The sequence below is a fragment of the Oppia nitens genome, unplaced genomic scaffold (assembly GCF_028296485.1).
Source record: "Oppia nitens isolate AA-2021 unplaced genomic scaffold, nextdenovo-longstitch-racon4-pilon3 scaffold5_pilon_pilon_pilon, whole genome shotgun sequence".
Taxonomy (NCBI): domain Eukaryota; kingdom Metazoa; phylum Arthropoda; class Arachnida; order Sarcoptiformes; family Oppiidae; genus Oppia; species Oppia nitens.
Window position 1 is genome coordinate 6,803,975 of NW_026533243.1, and position 19,364 is coordinate 6,823,338.

Below are 19,364 nucleotides of genomic sequence, written 5' to 3' on the forward strand. Positions count from 1 at the left end.
CAATGATTTTTTTTTTGTATAAAACATTATACTAAAGAAATTTAACACTTTTGGATTCTCATATGAAATAATAATAAATTTTTGTTTTTTTCTGTCAACAATATAATGATCTCCAACATTGAAGTAGCATTTGGTTTATCATAAATTTGTGTCAAATTAATTGATTGATTGCAAATATACAAACAATATTAAATTAAACAAAACTGTATCTAAAAATACATTTAATATCAATAACAATTCAATGATAAAGATTTTTGTTAAGAATAATATGTTAAATCATAATTCAAAATATGAACCAAATTGTTGCTGTGTTTTCATTATTTATATTAATTTTAATAAATACAACAGCGATATGAGTTCCCCTCATGACATTAAATGCCTCATCAATAGTGTTAAGTTTATGTATATTTTTAGTATAAAAATTTAGTTAAATTATTTACAATATAGATATATAATTTTTGTGCACTGATTCCAATCAATCAGTTAATTTTTGACACATTATTAGTGTAAACTAAACGTTAAGAGCGAAGGCTAAGACTGGGAAAAGTTATTGTTGACGTCTGACGTCGATATGACTCAAAATTTTATGATTTCTTAGAGAGATTACCGACAGAAAAGTGTTAATGTTTGCAAAAATGTATTATTAAAATCATTACAAAAACTCATTTATTGTTTATAATACTTATTTTTAGCCACAAATTACTCTAATTTGTTCATTAATGGCCTAATAAAGTATATTTTAGTGTTTTTAGTACAGAATATTCTTTAATATATTATATCATAATATAAAACGTGTTTTTAAAAATGTTTGTTTCATTTATTACTCATTAAAAATCACTACTATTTGCTAATTATGCGATACAAACAACTTTTTAATATATGTCATAAAACTAATTATCATTAAATATAAACTTTATATTTATTTTATAGTTTATATTATTTAGAGCTGAATTTGTGCAAACTTTTTTGGCGCACAAATAAAATAATAAACATTAGAATTTAAAATAAATATCAAACTTTTACGTACAAAAAGTTATTTAAAAATACAAGATTATTACCAGAGTTTTGTTCAGTATTTTTTTGAAACAAAAAGAAAAAATATTATTTATTATATAGTCTATCGTAAGTGCATGTAATATCTTATCAGAAAAAACTTAATATGTTTTTTTTAAAAATAAAGACATTACTATAAATTAGGATTTTTTGCCCGGAATTATGTTGGATTGACCTAAAAAAATCACACATTCAGACACACTGTTATGAGTAATAAATTATTGTTTTAGATGTCGTTGCTGTGAATTACATGAGTTTTGAAGTACACTTGAAGATCGATTCTGTGTTTCGCCAATTAATGTGATTTTTTTTCATTCAAACAAATCAAATGTTGCTTTTCTTAAACAACTATTACATAAACATTGACTGTTAAGCCCAGAGAACATTACATTTTTATCTATACATATGATCTTTGATGGTTTGAATTCTAATTTTAGCATTTTATTAATGTATAGCTTATATTATAGTTGATAATTGAGAGCTGGCTTAATGAGGACCATAGGATTTTGAGAGAAACTGTTGTCTCATATCTAGAGCTTTACGACAAAATAATATAGAGTTCAGTCAACTTTATTCTCGATTCTGTTAAAGAAGTGGCAAAAAATAAAAGAGGAAATGTTTTTAAGAGATATACTTTTAGAGAGAGAGAGAGAGAGAGAGAGAGAGAGAGAGAGAGAGAGAGAGAGAGAGAGAGAGAGAACCAGGAATATGAATATTATAGTTGACTGAACTCCAAGTATTGTGAAATTGTCGACTCACTCACTATTACATCTTAACTCCTGGTCTTCATATCGACTCATCATTTACTACGAATAGATGTATTGTAACTAAATTTAGACTCAATCTAACAGTTCTTTCGTATAGTGAGAGAGAAAGAGTATGACAGTTGAGAGAGAGATAGAGAAGCAGTCTTAACATTCAGTATTTAGCTTAACTCGTGTTAAGTCGTGTGTAGACATATCAGAGAAAACCCCAACAGTTATATATAAATATTATTTATATAATTATTAGTATTTAGTGCACACATAATGTCTGGAATACCTTCGCGGCGGAACTCGTCGTATGGCTCATCTTCTTCATCGTCGTCATCGACCAGATCTGCGCCCAAAAATGGACAATCGGTCCGCAGGTCACAGTCCATGCGTTACACGCAAAGACATAATAGCAATATGAGTACAAACAGTACCGGTTCGGCGCCTCCTCTTAATAGAGCCCGAAGAGTGTCATCGATTCCCAACAATATTGCAAAAACTGAAGAAAAAGTACTCAATAAAGAAACATTTGATTACAATAGTAATAATGATTACAAGAATTACAAAAATCAAATGAAAAACAATGGAAAGTCAGAAAATGATTGCAATTTTATTATAGCCAAGGATTTGGATCATTTCAAAAATGGTGAGATCTTTAGTCTAATTATTGTTTTCTATAAAATTGATTTTTTATATGAATTAAAATTTTGTTAACAGAAAAAGTAATTCGTATATTAGTTATCGGTTCACAAGACAGCGGAAAGTCATCACTGGTCTCACAATTTTCACACTTTCTCGAAGACCAGAGACAAGAATACGGTTCAAATCAAAACCAAAAGTATTTGATTCTTAACTTTAAAGAAATTGAAAGCCTCGACACATGTTTCCCGCGATCACCGCTAACCGTATATATGCCCGAAGCATATATTGTCATTTACGCTGTTAATGACCGGTAAATATTATTATTATTATTTATATTAGTAGTTAATTATTAAAACCAAAATTTTTACCGCAAAGTAGTCACTTAGCGGTGTCTATCATCCAAACATTAAATTTTATTTTTGGGAGTGTATTGACTTTTATAATAGTTGTAACTTATAAAACTAAAATAAAAAATACATTTTAGGAAATAGTTTTTATTGTTTACTTCATTGAAAGTGCAATGATTTGAAAATACAACAAAAACTAAACAAAGTAGTGTTATATGAGACAAATTAAATCAAATAAAATCTTCAAAACTTATGTTATGATACATTGGCTCATAAAACTCCCACTAATTTTTGGTGGCTTTTTATAAGCCATTATAAATATACGGCAAATTCTAGACTTTTATTTTCTTTTAAAATTTTATACAATAAACAGTAAATTTAGTAACTTTTTGGACCAAATTTTATTTTAAAAGTTAATGTTTTCAAATAATTAATGAATTTTTTTACATTTATTTTCAACCAATTTATTAATTGATTGTCAAATTCAGTGAACCCTTCAATAACAAAGCGTGTGATGAATATAAATGATTTTTGCGTTCAAGTAATTGATTGAATGTCACAGTTTTAGTATCATTTTTGTATTAAAGCTTCAAAGTTTTTATTTTTTTAGTTACACACACACACACACACACACACACACACACACACACACATACACACATTTTTGACTCAAATTAGTTATATATTTTTTGTACAATAATGCTATTATTTTTACGAGAAAATTACATTTATTTTGAAAAATGTTATATAATTTTCTATAATATTTCAGTGAATCGTTTGAGAGCGCAAAACGAGTCATATCAGAGATACACAAATGGGATGATTTTGATCTGAAGCCAGTGATAGTTGTGGCCAACAAAACGGATTTAGTGAGGAGTAGGACCGTTACAAAGCAGGGTTTGTATTACTTTATTATCGTATTATTGAAATTATCAATTTTTCTGTCTATATATCATTGACTCATAAATAATGCTATTAATACCACAAATTGTAGTGAAATTGTAGTGCAGTGTTGTACTAATACTTGTCTTCAAAAAACGCTTATTTCTGCACTTTTTTGCTCCTAATTCACGAAATCATTAATCAACTTAAAGTAAACTCTCTCTCTCTCTCTCTCTCTCTCTCTCTCTCTCTCTCTCTCTCTCTCTCTCTCTCTCTCTCTCTCTCTCTCTCTCTCTCTCTCTCTCTTCTATCGTTATTACAAATATATATGTTATATAATGTTATATAATGTTCTATTATATTCTATATATATATATATTTTTTAGAGGGCAGACAATTAGCGATAGCCAACAATTGCAAGTATATAGAGACGAGTTGTGCCATTTCACACAATATTGACGATCTATTGACGGGAATCGGCGCCCAATTAAATTTGAAAAGCACTTCAAAATTGGGTAATTTTTTACTATTCAATACACTCTCACTTTTACACTTAAATAAACTTTTTCTAACAATTTGAAACATTTGGTATATTTGGTAATATATTTAGGTCAACCCAACAATACCGGTCGTAAACCTAATTTACTAAAACGTCTGCTCCGGAAAGCCGTCTTAAATAAGTCCAAGTCTTGCGATAACTTACACGTACTCTAAATTTGAATACATTATCAGCAAAATCAATGCAAATAATTCATGTAATATATTAATATTTATTTAAAATAATACATTATTTTTTTGTATATAATATTTAATATTATGTCATAAATACAAATTGATATTTTTAGTGTTTTTGTATAATTTGTGAATCATATATATATACGATCATGTTATATATATATATATAATTAATAATTTAATAGACTATGACTTATTGGTAAATATTTGTACAAATTATCAATTTATGTTTGTTTTAAATTGATAAATTTTGAACCGAGTCTATTACTCAATTAGCCTATTATAGAAATGTGTGATGTGATGATTGTACCATAATTTGCATTATTATTATTATTGACTTTAAATTTTTAATAAACATTTATTTGCAAAAAATACTTTATTTAACGTTTTATATTCTGTAAATGTTTTCTTAATTATTTATAAATCATTTTTTATCAGAAATAAATTAATGTGCATTATATATATGGTATTTGTATTATTAATTTAATACCATTTGTACTTATATTTAAAATTTGATTTATAATTAAGAATAAAACTAAAAATATTTATCTTATTTCATAAAAATATTTTGATTACTTGAAAAAATAATTTTAAAAAATAAAAACAAGTTTTAATGTAAATTTTAAATAATAATATTCTTATAACTGTTTTTATTTAATGTTTTGTTGAATACAAGTGTAGATTTTTGAATGTTTTCTTAGAATAACATTTTATATAATACTTATATTTGCTGTAAACTTAAGCTATATATAAAGTTTAACCCATTTTTCAAATAAGTAAATATCATAATAAAGAATATGCATATTATTCAAAATAACAAATATTTTTATCATAAAAATCTACATAACATATAAAACCTTTATTTTAAAACCAACAAAATTAATTATTTTAATTTGTTTTTAAGTAATGATTATAAGATTTCACATAATTTATAATTTCCATCAGAATTTCCTTAAAATTCTTAATAATAAAGTTGAGTGAACTCCACATAATTGTATGATTTTTGTTGAATTCATTCAATTTTATAGTTAAATGAGACACACTCTCTAACTTCTTGTCCTCATTATTACAAATAAAATAATTAAAGCCAAGAAAGAAAATCAGATAAAAAGACAGATAAACAAAGAGAGAGAGAGAGAGAGAGAGAGAGAGAGAGAAAGAAAGAAAGAGAGAGAGAGAGAAAAAAAAGAAAGAGAGATTGTTTTTCTTTTGAATTAATTAGAGACAGATTTTTAGTTGAGTAGTGAGTGAGAGACAAATCTTAATTTAAAAATTATTTTTACAATCATATGTTTGTTTAATATTATTAAAGTATGACATTTGTTGTGAAAGTCAAGGCATTTCTAATGTATTTCTTTGAATTAGTCATTCAATTTAGTTGTAAGTCTAATACAATTTCTTATTGTTTTCACAAACTGACGCAAATCTATTAGCAATAAAACCAATGTTTTAAAACAAACGATAACCCAATAAATCATAAACTCTAATATATTTACTATATTTTATATAAATATTGTTACAATTTTACATTAATTAATAATATTTTGTGTGTACATAAAATGTCATATGAATAATTAAAAATATATTTATAGAAATATTCTAATATGTATAACATAATAAATAAATAATAAAATTTAATGAAATAATAATAAAATAAATATTATTTTTCAATATTTAATATATTAAAATGTTATAGTATTTGTTTTATGTAGAAAAAACTATTAACAAATTTTTAAAATCTAAGTATAATTTTTTAATATTATATAGAATATTGACTTTTCTATTGATCATTATATTATACTATTGTTCAGTTTATGAATACATACAGTATATAATACTATATATTAAATTTACTATCATATCATAACTATCAATCATAAACATAAATTGTAGTTTTAAAATGTAATTTCAATCGATTTTATGATATATTCATAATAAAATCGATATAAAGGTTATATTGATGCAGATTTAAATGATACACCTATTCAATGCATTAAATATATTTATATCAAAATAAGATTTTATATTTTATATATAAAAAATAATATATATATTTAGGAAACGTTAACATTAAAAAACTTTAACATGTAAATCAACAAAATCAATAGTTTTTAAAAATTTTATATTATATTATTTATTTTGAAACTTATGATTAAGATAGTAATAATTTTGAATAAGATTTTTATTTTACATTAATAATGTTTAATATAAAGTTTATAAATAAAATATAAACATATTTTAGTCACTTTCTAGAAGACAATTGAATTGGAAATATTTGTCGAAATTTTCTTATAATTAAATAATTTCTGTAAATCATATTAATAAACAATATTTATTGAATCTTTTATAATAGAATTATTAAATATTATAACTTAAAATAATATTGTGATTTTTTTTAATTAATTAAAAATGCATTTAGTTATTATTTTTTAAATATTTATTATATAAATATAAAAATTTTAGTTAGATTATAGTTTTTTCAGTTAATTAATGTTTTATAAAATTAATTAACACTAAAAATCTCTAACCAAATAAATTGTTGCACTTGTTTTCAAATGCTAATGATATAGTGATTAATGACAAACAATTTCAATCGTTTTACTAATAACTTTCTTATGTAACGATATTTACATACAGTATATACCTTATTGTGTTATTAATTGCTAAAATCAAGAGTTAAAATTTAAAACCAATAAGTTTACAAAATAGATAAATTTGTTGTTTTAAATTTAATAAACTTTATTTATTAAATAGTTTAAATGAAATGTAAATTAAACCAATTATAAGAAAAGGGTAATATTTTACACTAATTTTTAATATACAAAATTTAGACAAAAAATACAATTTAAATAATAATAATAATAACTAAAGTGAAGGCTTTATGAGTGATCGATAAATCATTATTTGGTTTTTACTTTTGTTTCAGCTTTGCTTGTTTTCTGCGGATTCTTCGATATACTGAAGTCGAGTCTAACAAAAATAATGACAAGAATGCAGAGCGAAAATATGGCGACAACTATAAGAAGTGGTTCCTGAAGCATAAATATCTTCTGAAACTTATAGTGCACTTCAAGATCCTGGATGTGATCTTCGACTAAATTGCTCTTTTGAAAGACCAATACTGTGCGACCAATTGTATCCAAATATGTATAGTGTTTCTGATCCTTCTGGCGATCCACAGAATAGGCTGATCTATAGTTGATGTCATACGCGCCCTCCGGGAGTATCACTTTGACGACGACATCATCGATAATGCTGTTGTCAAAGATGTGATCAATAAATGGTACCTTAAGAACAAAATCGTTGCCATCGTTGAGCAAAACGTTTTGGGAGGTAATATAATAACCCAAAACATAATGTGTTTTCCAACCACCAAATAACGGAAATCGTGGCCTCAGATCAGCGACCAAATGCTTTGAAGTGGCCTTTAAATTACTGGTCGAAATGTTTCCGATTTCATCTCTATAGTAGATGTCGTATGCATTCAATGGTAGTTTGGTTTTCCATGACTTTACCGATGATATACCATTAGTCGGTTCCCGTTGGAACTCATACCGAGAAAACGGACCTTTAAGTTCAGCTCCGGTATGTAAAACATCAATAGTTTCTTCTACTGATACAATGGCCGACCAATGGCTAACCTCAATGTTACGCTCGAGTCGAGTGACTGTCAAAAAGGGTGAGTTGTTCTCGTAGTGTATCTTTAGTTCAGACTGACTGTTGGCCGCAATGTTTTCGTACGGACCATATGTTATGGTTCGGTCAGTTTGTGCCGTAGGTTTCAATTTGGTGTACGACTCGATACTACCGGTTGGCGTCAACTTTACTTTAGTTGTTTGGGTTCGCGTCTCATACGGACTCAAGAAGTAAACGTTACCGAAATATTGGACGAGTTGTCGATCCGATTGTACTATTTGTGTCGGGAATGGCAACAATGCGTGTGTTAATACAGATTCAATCTCAATGGTAGCACTGGCCGACTGTCCGGCAGCAATGGCCTCAGTAGAGGCCAACTCTAATCGATAAGTCTTGTCATCAATTTTGGTTACTTTAAGCGGATTCTTGTCGATAGTGGCCGAGATATACGATAATTGTTGTCTTTCATTATCATCCAAAACAACCAAATAGTGATCTAATTTCTTCTGATTCTTGCTATTGTCGACCACAACACGTGTCTGTATTTTAACCAATTGTGACGATATATCGATAACTCGGTCTACCTTTGCGTTGACCACTCCTTGTTGTCCACCACTTGTCTGACCTGAGATGACAATTGCATTGAATGCCAGTAATAAAGCCAATGAGGATAACAATGACAACAACAACATGTTTGCCATTAATGTCTTGTTTTTGTGCGACAATCACTTCAAACTAAGTGTTTATCGTATAAGACGTGGAAGTATTGCCTTTCAATTGCCGGCAATAATGACAACACTTTTATTATGGCATTCATATCATTACTACTACTAATAGTGACACTCATTGACTCCAATATATAACTAACAATACGTTTGTATTGCATTCAAGTCATTATATTTCAAGTATTCAACACTTATGGCACTACTTGTAGTCATTGTGGGAGTCATTCAAACCTATACTGACATTACATAACATATAACTATATTATTAGTAATATAAGTTGTTTGTCATTATAATTAAGTAATTAATTTATTGATTATTTTTATTATTATGATAAAACAGATTAACAAGTATAATGATTTTTCTTAAATCTACATACAGTATATTAATATTTTTAAGAAAATCAATCTATTGAAAATATTTAATTAAGTAACATAATTTATGGTTTACTTAATTAATTGAGCATGGTCTATTAATAAAATATGATAAGAATTTGAAGCTGAAAAAAATTAATTATCTTTAAATAAATATTTAACAAAAAAATAATATAATGAAATTCAATAATTATTATATTTTAATTGAAATCTAATATTTTATAATATTATCATATTATCGTTGTGTTGGAAGACATGCTTTCTCTTTAAAATAATATTTTTTTAAATTTTCTACAATTTTCTGTATATTCGCAGTAATTCCGGAAAACTTTTTTTTTAAATTGTTGACTATTTGTTTTGATGCTAAACTATTAGCACATACAATACAATACAATACATTGTTTAATTTATAAATCATAAAATAATCAATTATTGAATTAAATTTCTTCAGATTTACAATTAATATAATAAAATTTGTATTAAAGTATTTTTAAGTTGCATTTTATTAAACTAATAAATTTTTATTTAAAAATTATTTTTTCATTATATTGTATTAATAAAATGTGGGAAAATATTTTTAATTTATATGAAGTATTATCCATTGTATCATACAATTTGTATCTCAATTTAAGTCTAACTTTAATTGGCGCACATTTTAAATATATTTTTAATTTATTAAAATGCAATTATGTTTACTATTTACTATATAAACTAGACTATTTTAAGTCTATTAAACTATTTTATTTGATAATTTTAATAAAATATCATATCTAAGATACAATACATACGATATAACTAACAATTAAGTATTATTGCCGATATACTATTAAAGTTGTGATACAGTATTATATCAGTAGTAACTACTGTTACTACCTGTATATATATATATATATATTGTATTACACAGTAGTTAATAATATCAAAATTTATTTTGCAAAGTATTTTATTTAAATATTTATTTATTATTTATTTACTTTCTACTATTAAAGGTTTTTTCTATTGTGTATTTTGACTAAATAGTAACAAATAAGTTACAATCTGTGATAATGTTTTTTAAAATAAAATATATTCATTTTATATAAATTTGCATAAATGATAAAATTAATTTTTACAAAACAAAAAATATATTGACGTTGTCTGATAATTTGAATTATAAATTTTGAAGTAATCTCATGTTAAAATTGTTTATATTTTCAATTAGATTATTTGTCCTATCAGATTAAATTAAGATTTAAGTAATTTATATATATATATATATATTAAATTTATAAATAAAATATAAAATCAAAGCTATTAATTGCATGAATGGGCTACTGATAAGTTGAAACTTTAATGTTTGCCAAACAGTACTTTCCATTTCAAATGCAAACATTTAATATGATTGGCATTTAGTAATGAAAATTTTATTTCATAATTTTATAATTTAATTTAATAATATTAGGAATTTTTGACAATTTTTCAATTGTTTAAAAAGATGCAATTAATGGTAAATCAATTAAATTGGTAAATACTGTATTTGTCCAAATAATGTATAATATATATACTGTATATGCAATTGCATACAGTATTGCAAATATCCCATTTGATATTTGTTTTAATAAATATATTATAAGAGAAAAATTGCAAATTTATATCAGATTATCAAATAACACTTACAGATATAACTTACACCATAAATAGTAACATACGTTTAAGTTTTTCTAAGTTAATATTGAAATCCTTGATAAAAATAAATAGTATATAAAAGCGTTTTTAATCATTCTTATGGCACTTAAAATAAATGTATTAATAATTAGTCGATCCTCTCATATGTTTGTGCATATTATCACTTGTTTTTCAAATACAATCGGAGCCCGATATTGGCGACAATTGACGGCATCATCACCATAGAAGTACCAGTTATAGGCAAATCAATTGCATAACAGTTATTGAAAATAAAAATTTCCAACAAATACTGTATACATTTAAAGTGGTGTTTATCATGTAATATATGATACAATGTCTCGACACTTACTTTTTTTTGTTTGGGATCCAATTGTGACGTTAAAATTTATTATCAATAATTAATAATATATCAAATCACTAATTTATTTTTAATATTTATAAAACAATGTTTAGTTAAAAGCATTAGATTTACAATTTTATAAATGTTTAATAATAAAGTGACAATAGACGTGTGCATCTAAATTTTATGTTAATTTTTTCAAAATTGTTATTTAGTTTTTTTTTGCATAACTGAATGTCATTTTTTAGTGATGAAGTAACTGCCAGTTTGAAGTTCTCTAACAAATTTAATTACTTTAAGACAATAATAATAATAATAATAATAATAATAAATATTTATTAATTTATTAATAAAACTATATATAAAAAATAAATTTTTTATAGTTAGTGTGTTTTCAACTACTAAAACAAGAGCATCTTTTAAGTTGTGGTAAGTTATCTATTTGTGAGATAATGATGTGGTACTGACCCTGGAGTCAGTGATAGCTTTTTGTTGATCAGAGTCCCAGGAATCTAGACTTTATTAAACTTAGTTTCAATAAATTGCAATTTCAAATATTTTGGGTTTATATATAAATATAATTTAAATGAACTTTATCATTTGTTAGTTATAATAATAATAATTGTTGATCTGTTAGCACATAAGTTTAAAGTTAGATTTTTTGTAACTACTTTATTAATTTAATAGTCTATCAAATATAAAGTGTATTTTTAATTAAATTTATATGAATCGCTAAATAGCAAATGTCATCAAATATTCAAATGTCAGATACCATGACATCGGATCCAAATGAAACCAAAGATTGTGCTAATTATGAAGTAATAATTTGTTTATTATAAATATTGTTTGCGAAATATATTAATCAAAAATGTATTAACATTTTTAAGCGATCGCCAAACAAGTTTGCAAACTATGCGCCGGTGCGACAACAACTCAGTGGTTATCTTAATCAAAGTAATGGTAATCGTATTGGTGTTGTTGGTAATGATGAGAGACAACCACTGATAAATGGCAATTGTTTTTCATCCAATGCTCACATGCCATCATATAATACACTAAAGTATGTAATATATTAAAGTTATTATTAAAAATTATTTTATAGTTAGTTTATTTGTATGTGTTTTTCTAAAAATTCGAGAAAAGTCTTCAAACTTTTAGATGTGTTTTCCGTTTCATTAGTTTTATAATTGTTGTGTTTCACTGATTTTTGTTTGTTTAAACTTTGAAACAAATTTTTCTATCATTCAATCAAAAACACACACTAAATCTGATTACGAGAAAAAGTTTTGATTCATTGCTGTATTATTTTACCCATAAAGTAGTGGAAATAAATCAAACAGCGATTCACACTATTCTGAAACTACTCTCGATATGGATGTCGAGGAAAGGCCTAAAAAAGCGACTAAACTTAAGTTTCTTAAGACATTGCTATTGGCATCACTGGTCATCTATACTCTGGTAAGTATTCACTTGTTTATCAGTATTTTTATACATATGTTTGTTAAACTCAATACTATTTACAAGATAGTGATATTTATATTTGCTATTTTTATTAGTAAAATATTATTTTAAAAATCCAAATTTTAGTGATTTTACTATTTATCAATTGTTATATTGTATATGAATTCAAAATCTATAAATTTATTATAATAGCAATATTTAATGGCAATATATTATAGATGTTTAAATTAAATAAATTTTAATTATTGCCCTAAAAAATATTGCTTATTATATTTTGATGTAATCAATTTTTAAATGTTTCAATTGTGTCAAATTAATGATTTTCATTAAACTATGTTAATGATATTTTAATGTCATATTATATTGTATTATCGTTATGTTTGATACTAGTAAAAATTAACATTAGATTAAAAGGAGTATTAATGTAAATGATATTTAATGAAATGAAATAATAACAATTTAGTTTTAAAAAACAATATGGCAAATAAGTTTTTAAGTTATATTATCAGTTTAAGTAATAATTTTTTTTATTGCAAAACAACTCTAAAACATTAGTGTTAAGATTGTTTATTTAATAATATCAATTAATTACTATATATGTATTTTTTTGCAAAAAATAACAGATAAGCTTTATATTTATACGTGAAAGACACGAGGCCTGGAATAATGTGGCCGTTCAGCAAAGCGCACCCATATATGTTGACCTCTCCGAGAGCCTGGACATCATGTTTCCCGTATGGAAACTGAAGGCTCGGTCGACATTTGTATCCAATGAATACGCAAATCTGACCGATTATGAGGTCAGGTTTACCATAATTAGAATAACCGATGACAACAATAAGTCTATAATGAAGGGCCCGTGGGTGGCGCCCATTGCACCCAACTTTTTGGCACTAGAAGTGGGTACTCATGAAGTTGAACATACATTTGTTGTAAATAAAGAGGATCATTACGATGATAGTGATCATTATCAATTACAAATTGAGACTAATGTCAATGAATCAATTGGCATATCTCTTAATATATCGGGTTTTTCGGAGCTATCACTTGACGGCATACTATTGGCCGCAGCAGTTCTTGTATTTCTATATGTATTAATCATCTTTGAAGTGGTCAATCGTACGCTGGCGGCTATGATCGGTGCCACCGCTGCCATCACATGTCTAACACTAATCAGAGACGTATGCAAATTGTTGTGTAATATTTATTATTTTATTATATGATTTATTTATTATATTTGTATAAAATTAGAGACCATCGTTGGAAAAGGTAGTTTCATGGTTAGACGTCGAGACACTGTGTCTATTGTTTGGTATGATGGTGTTGGTGGCCATCCTATGCGAAACTGGATTTTTTGATTATGTTTCAGTTTTGGTAAGAAATATATAAAAGATTTTCATTAATTAAGTAAATATTTGTCAAATACTGATTGATATTACAACAGTTGTTAATGTACTCAATAATAACTAAAATTATAAGTTATTACTGTTTATTTCAATTTATTTAATGATAAAGTATTTTTAAGTAAAGTTTTCATTTTGATTTGATAAGCTAAACAAACGTATCAATAATACGTGCAAAAATCATATCATATCCTTGAGTTATGTCTTAACGTCAATTTAAATTCATGGGTTAGCCATAGGGTTGATAATAATGAATACAACAGGTTTTATTTAAATGACAATTATTTGTAATTAATTTGTTGGTAATTGTATTATAATATATGTATATATTATTAATATTATTATTAAGTACTGTAATTAGTTTTGTTGTTTAGTCAATAAATGTTTAATAATTATAATATATTCCAACTAATTTGATATAAATTAAAATAGATAATAAATTTGTAATACCCAGAGTTAAATACTAATCATTTAGTAATTCATTTTTATCAATACATTTAAAATTTTGTTCAATACATTATTAGTTAAAGATTAAAAAAGCTAAAAAATAGTTATTTTAGTACTTGTTTAACAATTTTTTGATAAAAATTTATACAAATTAATTATATTAGACTCATTAAAAATTATTTAAAATCAATAATTTCAATTTTAATGTGATATTTTTGATAGATAATGAAAAATTTATTAAACTAAAAACCATTATACTTAACATTTGGTTAACTATTAAATATTTAATAGAAACTAACTATTTAAAAGCACTTTTCTCTTTTAATTTATTAAACACAATAATACTGTATTTTAACAATTAGTTTGTTGACAATTAAAATATTTGAAATGAGATTTACAATAAAAATGAATACAATAACAATTATTGACTGTTACTCACTATATATTTACCTAATTATAGGCCTTCCGACTGGCAAAGGGACAGTTATGGCCACTTATTTTAACATTATGTGTTTTCACTGGCGTTTTATCGGCTTTTTTGGACAATGTGACTACTATTTTATTAATGACCCCGGTAACAATAAGATTGTGTGAAATAAAAAATATGGACCCAAAACACGTGTTGATAGCTTTGGTCATATTTTCCAACATTGGAGGTGCGGCCACACCTGTTGGTGACCCACCAAATGTCATAATCATATCCAGTGCTAAAATACAACAACAGGTATTTTTCCTAAGATAAATATTTTTTATCTTAGATAAACATTAATTTTATTTTCTAATAATATTCTATAATATTATATATACAGTACAATGTGTATAATGCTTTAAATTATTTTTGGTGTGTATTTTATATTAGATTATTTTTTATTTAAATAGTGATTTTAATTGGAGTTCAATGTGATTTTCCGTATAAACATATTTATAAAATATAAGTAACATAAAAAAAATACTTAATCATACCAAGCAAATTATTGCCAATTTATTTAAATCAATTAATATTATTTTTTTTATATTTGTAAGTTGTATATTATGTATATGCAAAATTCCATAATGATATATTAATAATCCAAGAAAATTGAAAATATAAAACATATCTAAAACAAACAATTATTACATATTATGATTATAATTTTTTTTATTTGTTATTCTATGTCTAATTTATATTAACTTATCTTAATTTGCGTAAAACTATTAAATATAAATAATACATATATTGATAACTTTATTTATCAATATTATATAAATTTATAATTTATATTTAGATTAGTTAATTATGATTTTTATTTTAGTTTAGTTTATATTTAACTATAAATTTAAAATCAATTAAATATTATTATAACCTTTAGAATTGAAAGTTAATTACACAAAAAAAATCAATGACAAATAACATAAATTTATATATTATTTATAATTATCACTTATTTTTTGGGTTAAAGTGCTAACATTTCAAAATTTTATTACTATTTACAATGTTTTGCATTATCTATTCTCTCATTGCTAATGAATAATTAAATTTTTTATTGCATTGTCCTTTTTAATATCTTAAATAAATAATAATAAGATACAATTTAAATTATTTTCTATATATTTAGTAAATATTTAAATAATTGCAATTAAATAATAAGTGCAGTGAAATTGAGATATTATTAATATATTAGCTTTTCATGTTAATATTAATTTGACAATTTCTAAACTAAACATTATTTTTTAATGACTATGTAATGGAAATTTTAACAAAATTTACTTGATGTTATATTTTATTATTATTTTTTATTTATTAGAATTTATAGATCATATTTGATAAAGTTTAATATTCATATAAAAATGATTTTATTTATCATTGAATGCCTTGAAATTGAATTTTTCAGAAAATTTTGCCTTAACACCAATTTTACTTACAATACAAAAACATTTGTCCAAATATTTGCTTTAATAAAACTTTAGGTATCATATGAGCAGATTTTTTTTGTTATCACTTTTTTGAATTTATTACCGACAAGATATTGTTTGATAAAAAAAAATTTGTTTAGTTTGACAATCATAACTAATAGACTTTATTAAGCAGTAAACAAAAATACGGAAAAGTGTAATACAGTATTTTGCTATTTTATATATTTAAAAAAAATTATAATTTAATTGAAAGGTTATTTTGATAACCATTGACGTCTGAAAAATAGTATCGATAAAAATGTTTAGAAATAAACAATACTTGATTTTCATCACCATATAGACATTACTGAGTGTTTAAATATAGTAATTAATCTTAAAAATTAAAAACATTTCCTTGAATATAACGCAATGTATGACTCATGATTTGCTTATATATAAATCTATTGATACTTATAATTTATAAATAACAAACTTGAAAGAAAAAAAATAGTTGTCAACGATAAACAACAATAAAAAATGTTTTCATTTGTAATAATAATAATTTCTATTGAAACTTATAGGGCATTGACTTCGGGCGCTTCACGTATCATATGTTACCCGGAATTGTCATTTGTTTCATAGCATCACTGGTTATGATAAGACTCTTGTATCGAGACTTAACTAATCTTAAGTTTCATGAGCCGCCAGAACTAGTAGGTGTGTATAGTATTGTATATACAACTAAATTGAATAATTATAAATACAAACCAATTTATTAAACAAAACAAAAATTTGATTATACTAACAAAAAAATTACTGAATATTAAAATTAGATAATATAGGAAATAGTTAGACAAATATATTAGAATATTAAGCCAGCGATTTAACATTTCATGTAATTGTATAATTTGATTAACAAATTGCATGTAATTTAGGGAAAAAGCGTTTAATGGAGTACTTGAAAGTTGAAGTCGAAAATTTAGACTCAATTGAAAGCGAACAAAGAAGACGAGAGGAAAGACTATTAAATTCAGAGGACATCGAAGCTCTCGCTTACAACTCAACACAATTACAAACTCTCGATTCTGGGAACCCGTGTTTCCAGTCATCTAATGGTAATTCATTATATATGACTTACCATTTGACTAATAATAAGCACTTATGTATAGTAATTAGATTTAATTGTATCGACTTATTTAGATTAATATTGTCTTTCCTCCGTCTATTGTTCATAATTAGATAAACCTCTTGAATGTTATATAATTTTATATTTTCTGATTTTAATATTGAGTTTTCTAATAATTGTTGCGAAATTATTGTTACTATCGATTAATTGATTAATAAATTAATACAGAACTTAAACGAGAGATAGACGTCTGGAAAAAGGCTTGTAATTCAATATCCGGTTATTCAAGAGATGAAAACTCCGTTAGAGGAGTACTTAAGCGTAAGGTTATGGCACTGGAAAACCAATTGCATAAACACCTGTATGAACACAAACCATCCGAAGATGACTATCTGGCAAATCTTGAAGAACTCCAGAATAAAGTTAGCATTAATTTAGTTTTTATCTCTTAGTTTATTATCTCTAACCTAAAGTTTTCAATTAATTTAGTATAAGATCCGAAACAAACCACTGTTGATAAAGTCAGCAATAGTTATGGCTTTAGTCATAAGTCTATTCTTTATGCAAAGTATTCCTAATTTGGATCTTAGTCTCGGATGGATAGCTATATTGGGCGCTATATTACTGCTAATTTTGGCCGACTTTGATGAACTCGAGAGCGTTATATCACGTGTCGAGTGGTCGACACTTATATTTTTTGCCGCTCTCTTTGTTGTAATGGAAGCGTTGGCTGAACTCAAGTTCTTGTGGTGGATCGGAAAGTTGACTCAAGACTTTATTAACTCTGTACACGAAGACAATCGTCTAATTGTAGCCATTTTAGTATTTCTATGGGTATCGGCTCTGGCTTCCAGTTTAATCGATAACATCCCGTTTACGACAGTTATGGTTAAAATTATTGAAGACTTGGCAGAAAATAACGAATTTCACGTACCATTGACTCCACTCATATACGCTCTGGCATTTGGTGCCTGTCTTGGAGGTATCATTTGGATTATCATTTGGACAATTATTTAGCAATCAATATTAATGTAAATTATATTTATTAGGAAACGGCACACTTATAGGAGCTTCGGCTAACGTGGTTTGTGCCGGTGTTGCCGAACAACATGGCTATAGGTTTACATTTATCGACTTTTTCAAGTAAGTTATCAATAAATAACACTTAATGTCATTTCATGATATACTGGAAAAATATAGTATATTTATGTTGCAATAAATCTAAAAAAAATCTTATTTAGAAAGTGTTAAAAAGAAAAGAAAGAAAGAGAGAGAGAGAGAGAGAGAGAGAGAGAGAGAGAGAGAGCTTTGACTCCATTCAATGACAAAACCAATTTAACACTTATGTATCATTTAGTTATATACCAAATCATATACAGTGTGTGCGATCAAGTGATCCGTTTATTTATCAGAAACGTTATGTCAAAGTTTAACAACCAATTTGTTATGATATTCTAGTATTTAATTTTTCTGTTAACTATTGCTTAGCTGAACAGTCAAATTGAATGCATACTAAACCATAAACAATAGATATATTAAAATTTATAAGAAATTATGATATAAATTCTGGAGTATATCATTGTGTGTTATAAATAACAGTTTTTGTAAAGATTAGTGTTTTGATTGGTTTTGTGCCAATACTGTTGTGTTTAGGTTCACTGTATTCCTAAAAACTAAAACATTAATTCATGTAAATTAAAAACAATGTTAATTATGGCAAATATTTAATAATGATATGTTATATTGTTTTGTCTTAAATGATTGTAGGATTGGATTTCCGATAATGTTGTTGACTACAAGTATTGCCACCATTTACTTAATCGTATGTCACGTTGTCCTCGACTGGAATTACTAACTATTGTCTCCAATTATTATTATTATTATAAAATAAAGTGTCTTATAGTTA

General features: G+C 25.2%; 3 protein-coding genes across 4 annotated transcripts; 2 read left to right on the forward strand and 1 right to left on the reverse strand.

Annotated features, from left to right (window-relative positions):
- The first annotated feature begins 2,183 nt into the window (after nt 1-2,183).
- LOC128961755 (GTP-binding protein REM 1-like) lies at nt 2,184-4,390 on the forward strand. Its single transcript, XM_054308018.1, has 5 exons — nt 2,184-2,451; nt 2,523-2,757; nt 3,564-3,691; nt 4,063-4,191; nt 4,287-4,390. Exons 1-5 carry the CDS (start codon nt 2,193-2,195, stop codon nt 4,388-4,390), a joined length of 855 nt encoding a protein of 284 aa, XP_054163993.1. The 5' UTR covers nt 2,184-2,192.
- Nucleotides 4,391-7,259: 2,869 nt separating this feature from the next.
- Nucleotides 7,260-8,909, reverse strand: LOC128960868 (dolichyl-diphosphooligosaccharide--protein glycosyltransferase subunit 1-like). The gene has a single exon (XM_054307021.1). The coding sequence runs from the start codon at nt 8,746-8,748 to the stop codon at nt 7,312-7,314; it is 1,437 nt and encodes a 478-aa protein (XP_054162996.1). The 5' UTR covers nt 8,749-8,909; the 3' UTR covers nt 7,260-7,311.
- A 2,607-nt stretch (nt 8,910-11,516) lies between these two features.
- LOC128961799 (P protein-like) lies at nt 11,517-19,360 on the forward strand. 2 transcript variants are annotated; one of them, XM_054308075.1, is made up of 13 exons: nt 11,517-11,578; nt 11,890-11,967; nt 12,037-12,209; nt 12,469-12,607; nt 13,234-13,791; nt 13,862-13,984; nt 14,921-15,184; nt 16,914-17,049; nt 17,268-17,447; nt 17,687-17,880; nt 17,948-18,440; nt 18,508-18,601; nt 19,226-19,360. In XM_054308075.1, exons 2-13 carry the CDS (start codon nt 11,893-11,895, stop codon nt 19,311-19,313), a joined length of 2,517 nt encoding a protein of 838 aa, XP_054164050.1. In that variant the 5' UTR covers nt 11,517-11,578; nt 11,890-11,892; the 3' UTR covers nt 19,314-19,360. The 2 variants fall into 2 exon arrangements, with proteins under 2 accessions (XP_054164050.1, XP_054164051.1); XM_054308076.1 differs by lacking the exon at nt 17,268-17,447.
- Nucleotides 19,361-19,364: the final 4 nt, after the last annotated feature.

Excerpts from the sequence above, each read along its gene's own strand:
- LOC128961755 (XM_054308018.1), top strand. The coding sequence starts at position 2,193 with ATGCGTTACACGCAAAGACATAATAGCAATATGAGTACAAACAGTACC. Across the intron at positions 3,692-4,062 it reads TAGGACCGTTACAAAGCAGG|AGGGCAGACAATTAGCGATA; the intron begins GTTTGTATTACT and ends TATATTTTTTAG. Across the intron at positions 4,192-4,286 it reads GAAAAGCACTTCAAAATTGG|GTCAACCCAACAATACCGGT; the intron begins GTAATTTTTTAC and ends TAATATATTTAG.
- LOC128960868 (XM_054307021.1), bottom strand. The coding sequence starts at position 8,748 with ATGGCAAACATGTTGTTGTTGTCATTGTTATCCTCATTGGCTTTATTA.
- LOC128961799 (XM_054308075.1), top strand. The coding sequence starts at position 11,893 with ATGTCATCAAATATTCAAATGTCAGATACCATGACATCGGATCCAAAT. Across the intron at positions 13,985-14,920 it reads TTGATTATGTTTCAGTTTTG|GCCTTCCGACTGGCAAAGGG; the intron begins GTAAGAAATATA and ends ACCTAATTATAG. Across the intron at positions 18,441-18,507 it reads ATTTGGTGCCTGTCTTGGAG|GAAACGGCACACTTATAGGA; the intron begins GTATCATTTGGA and ends TATATTTATTAG.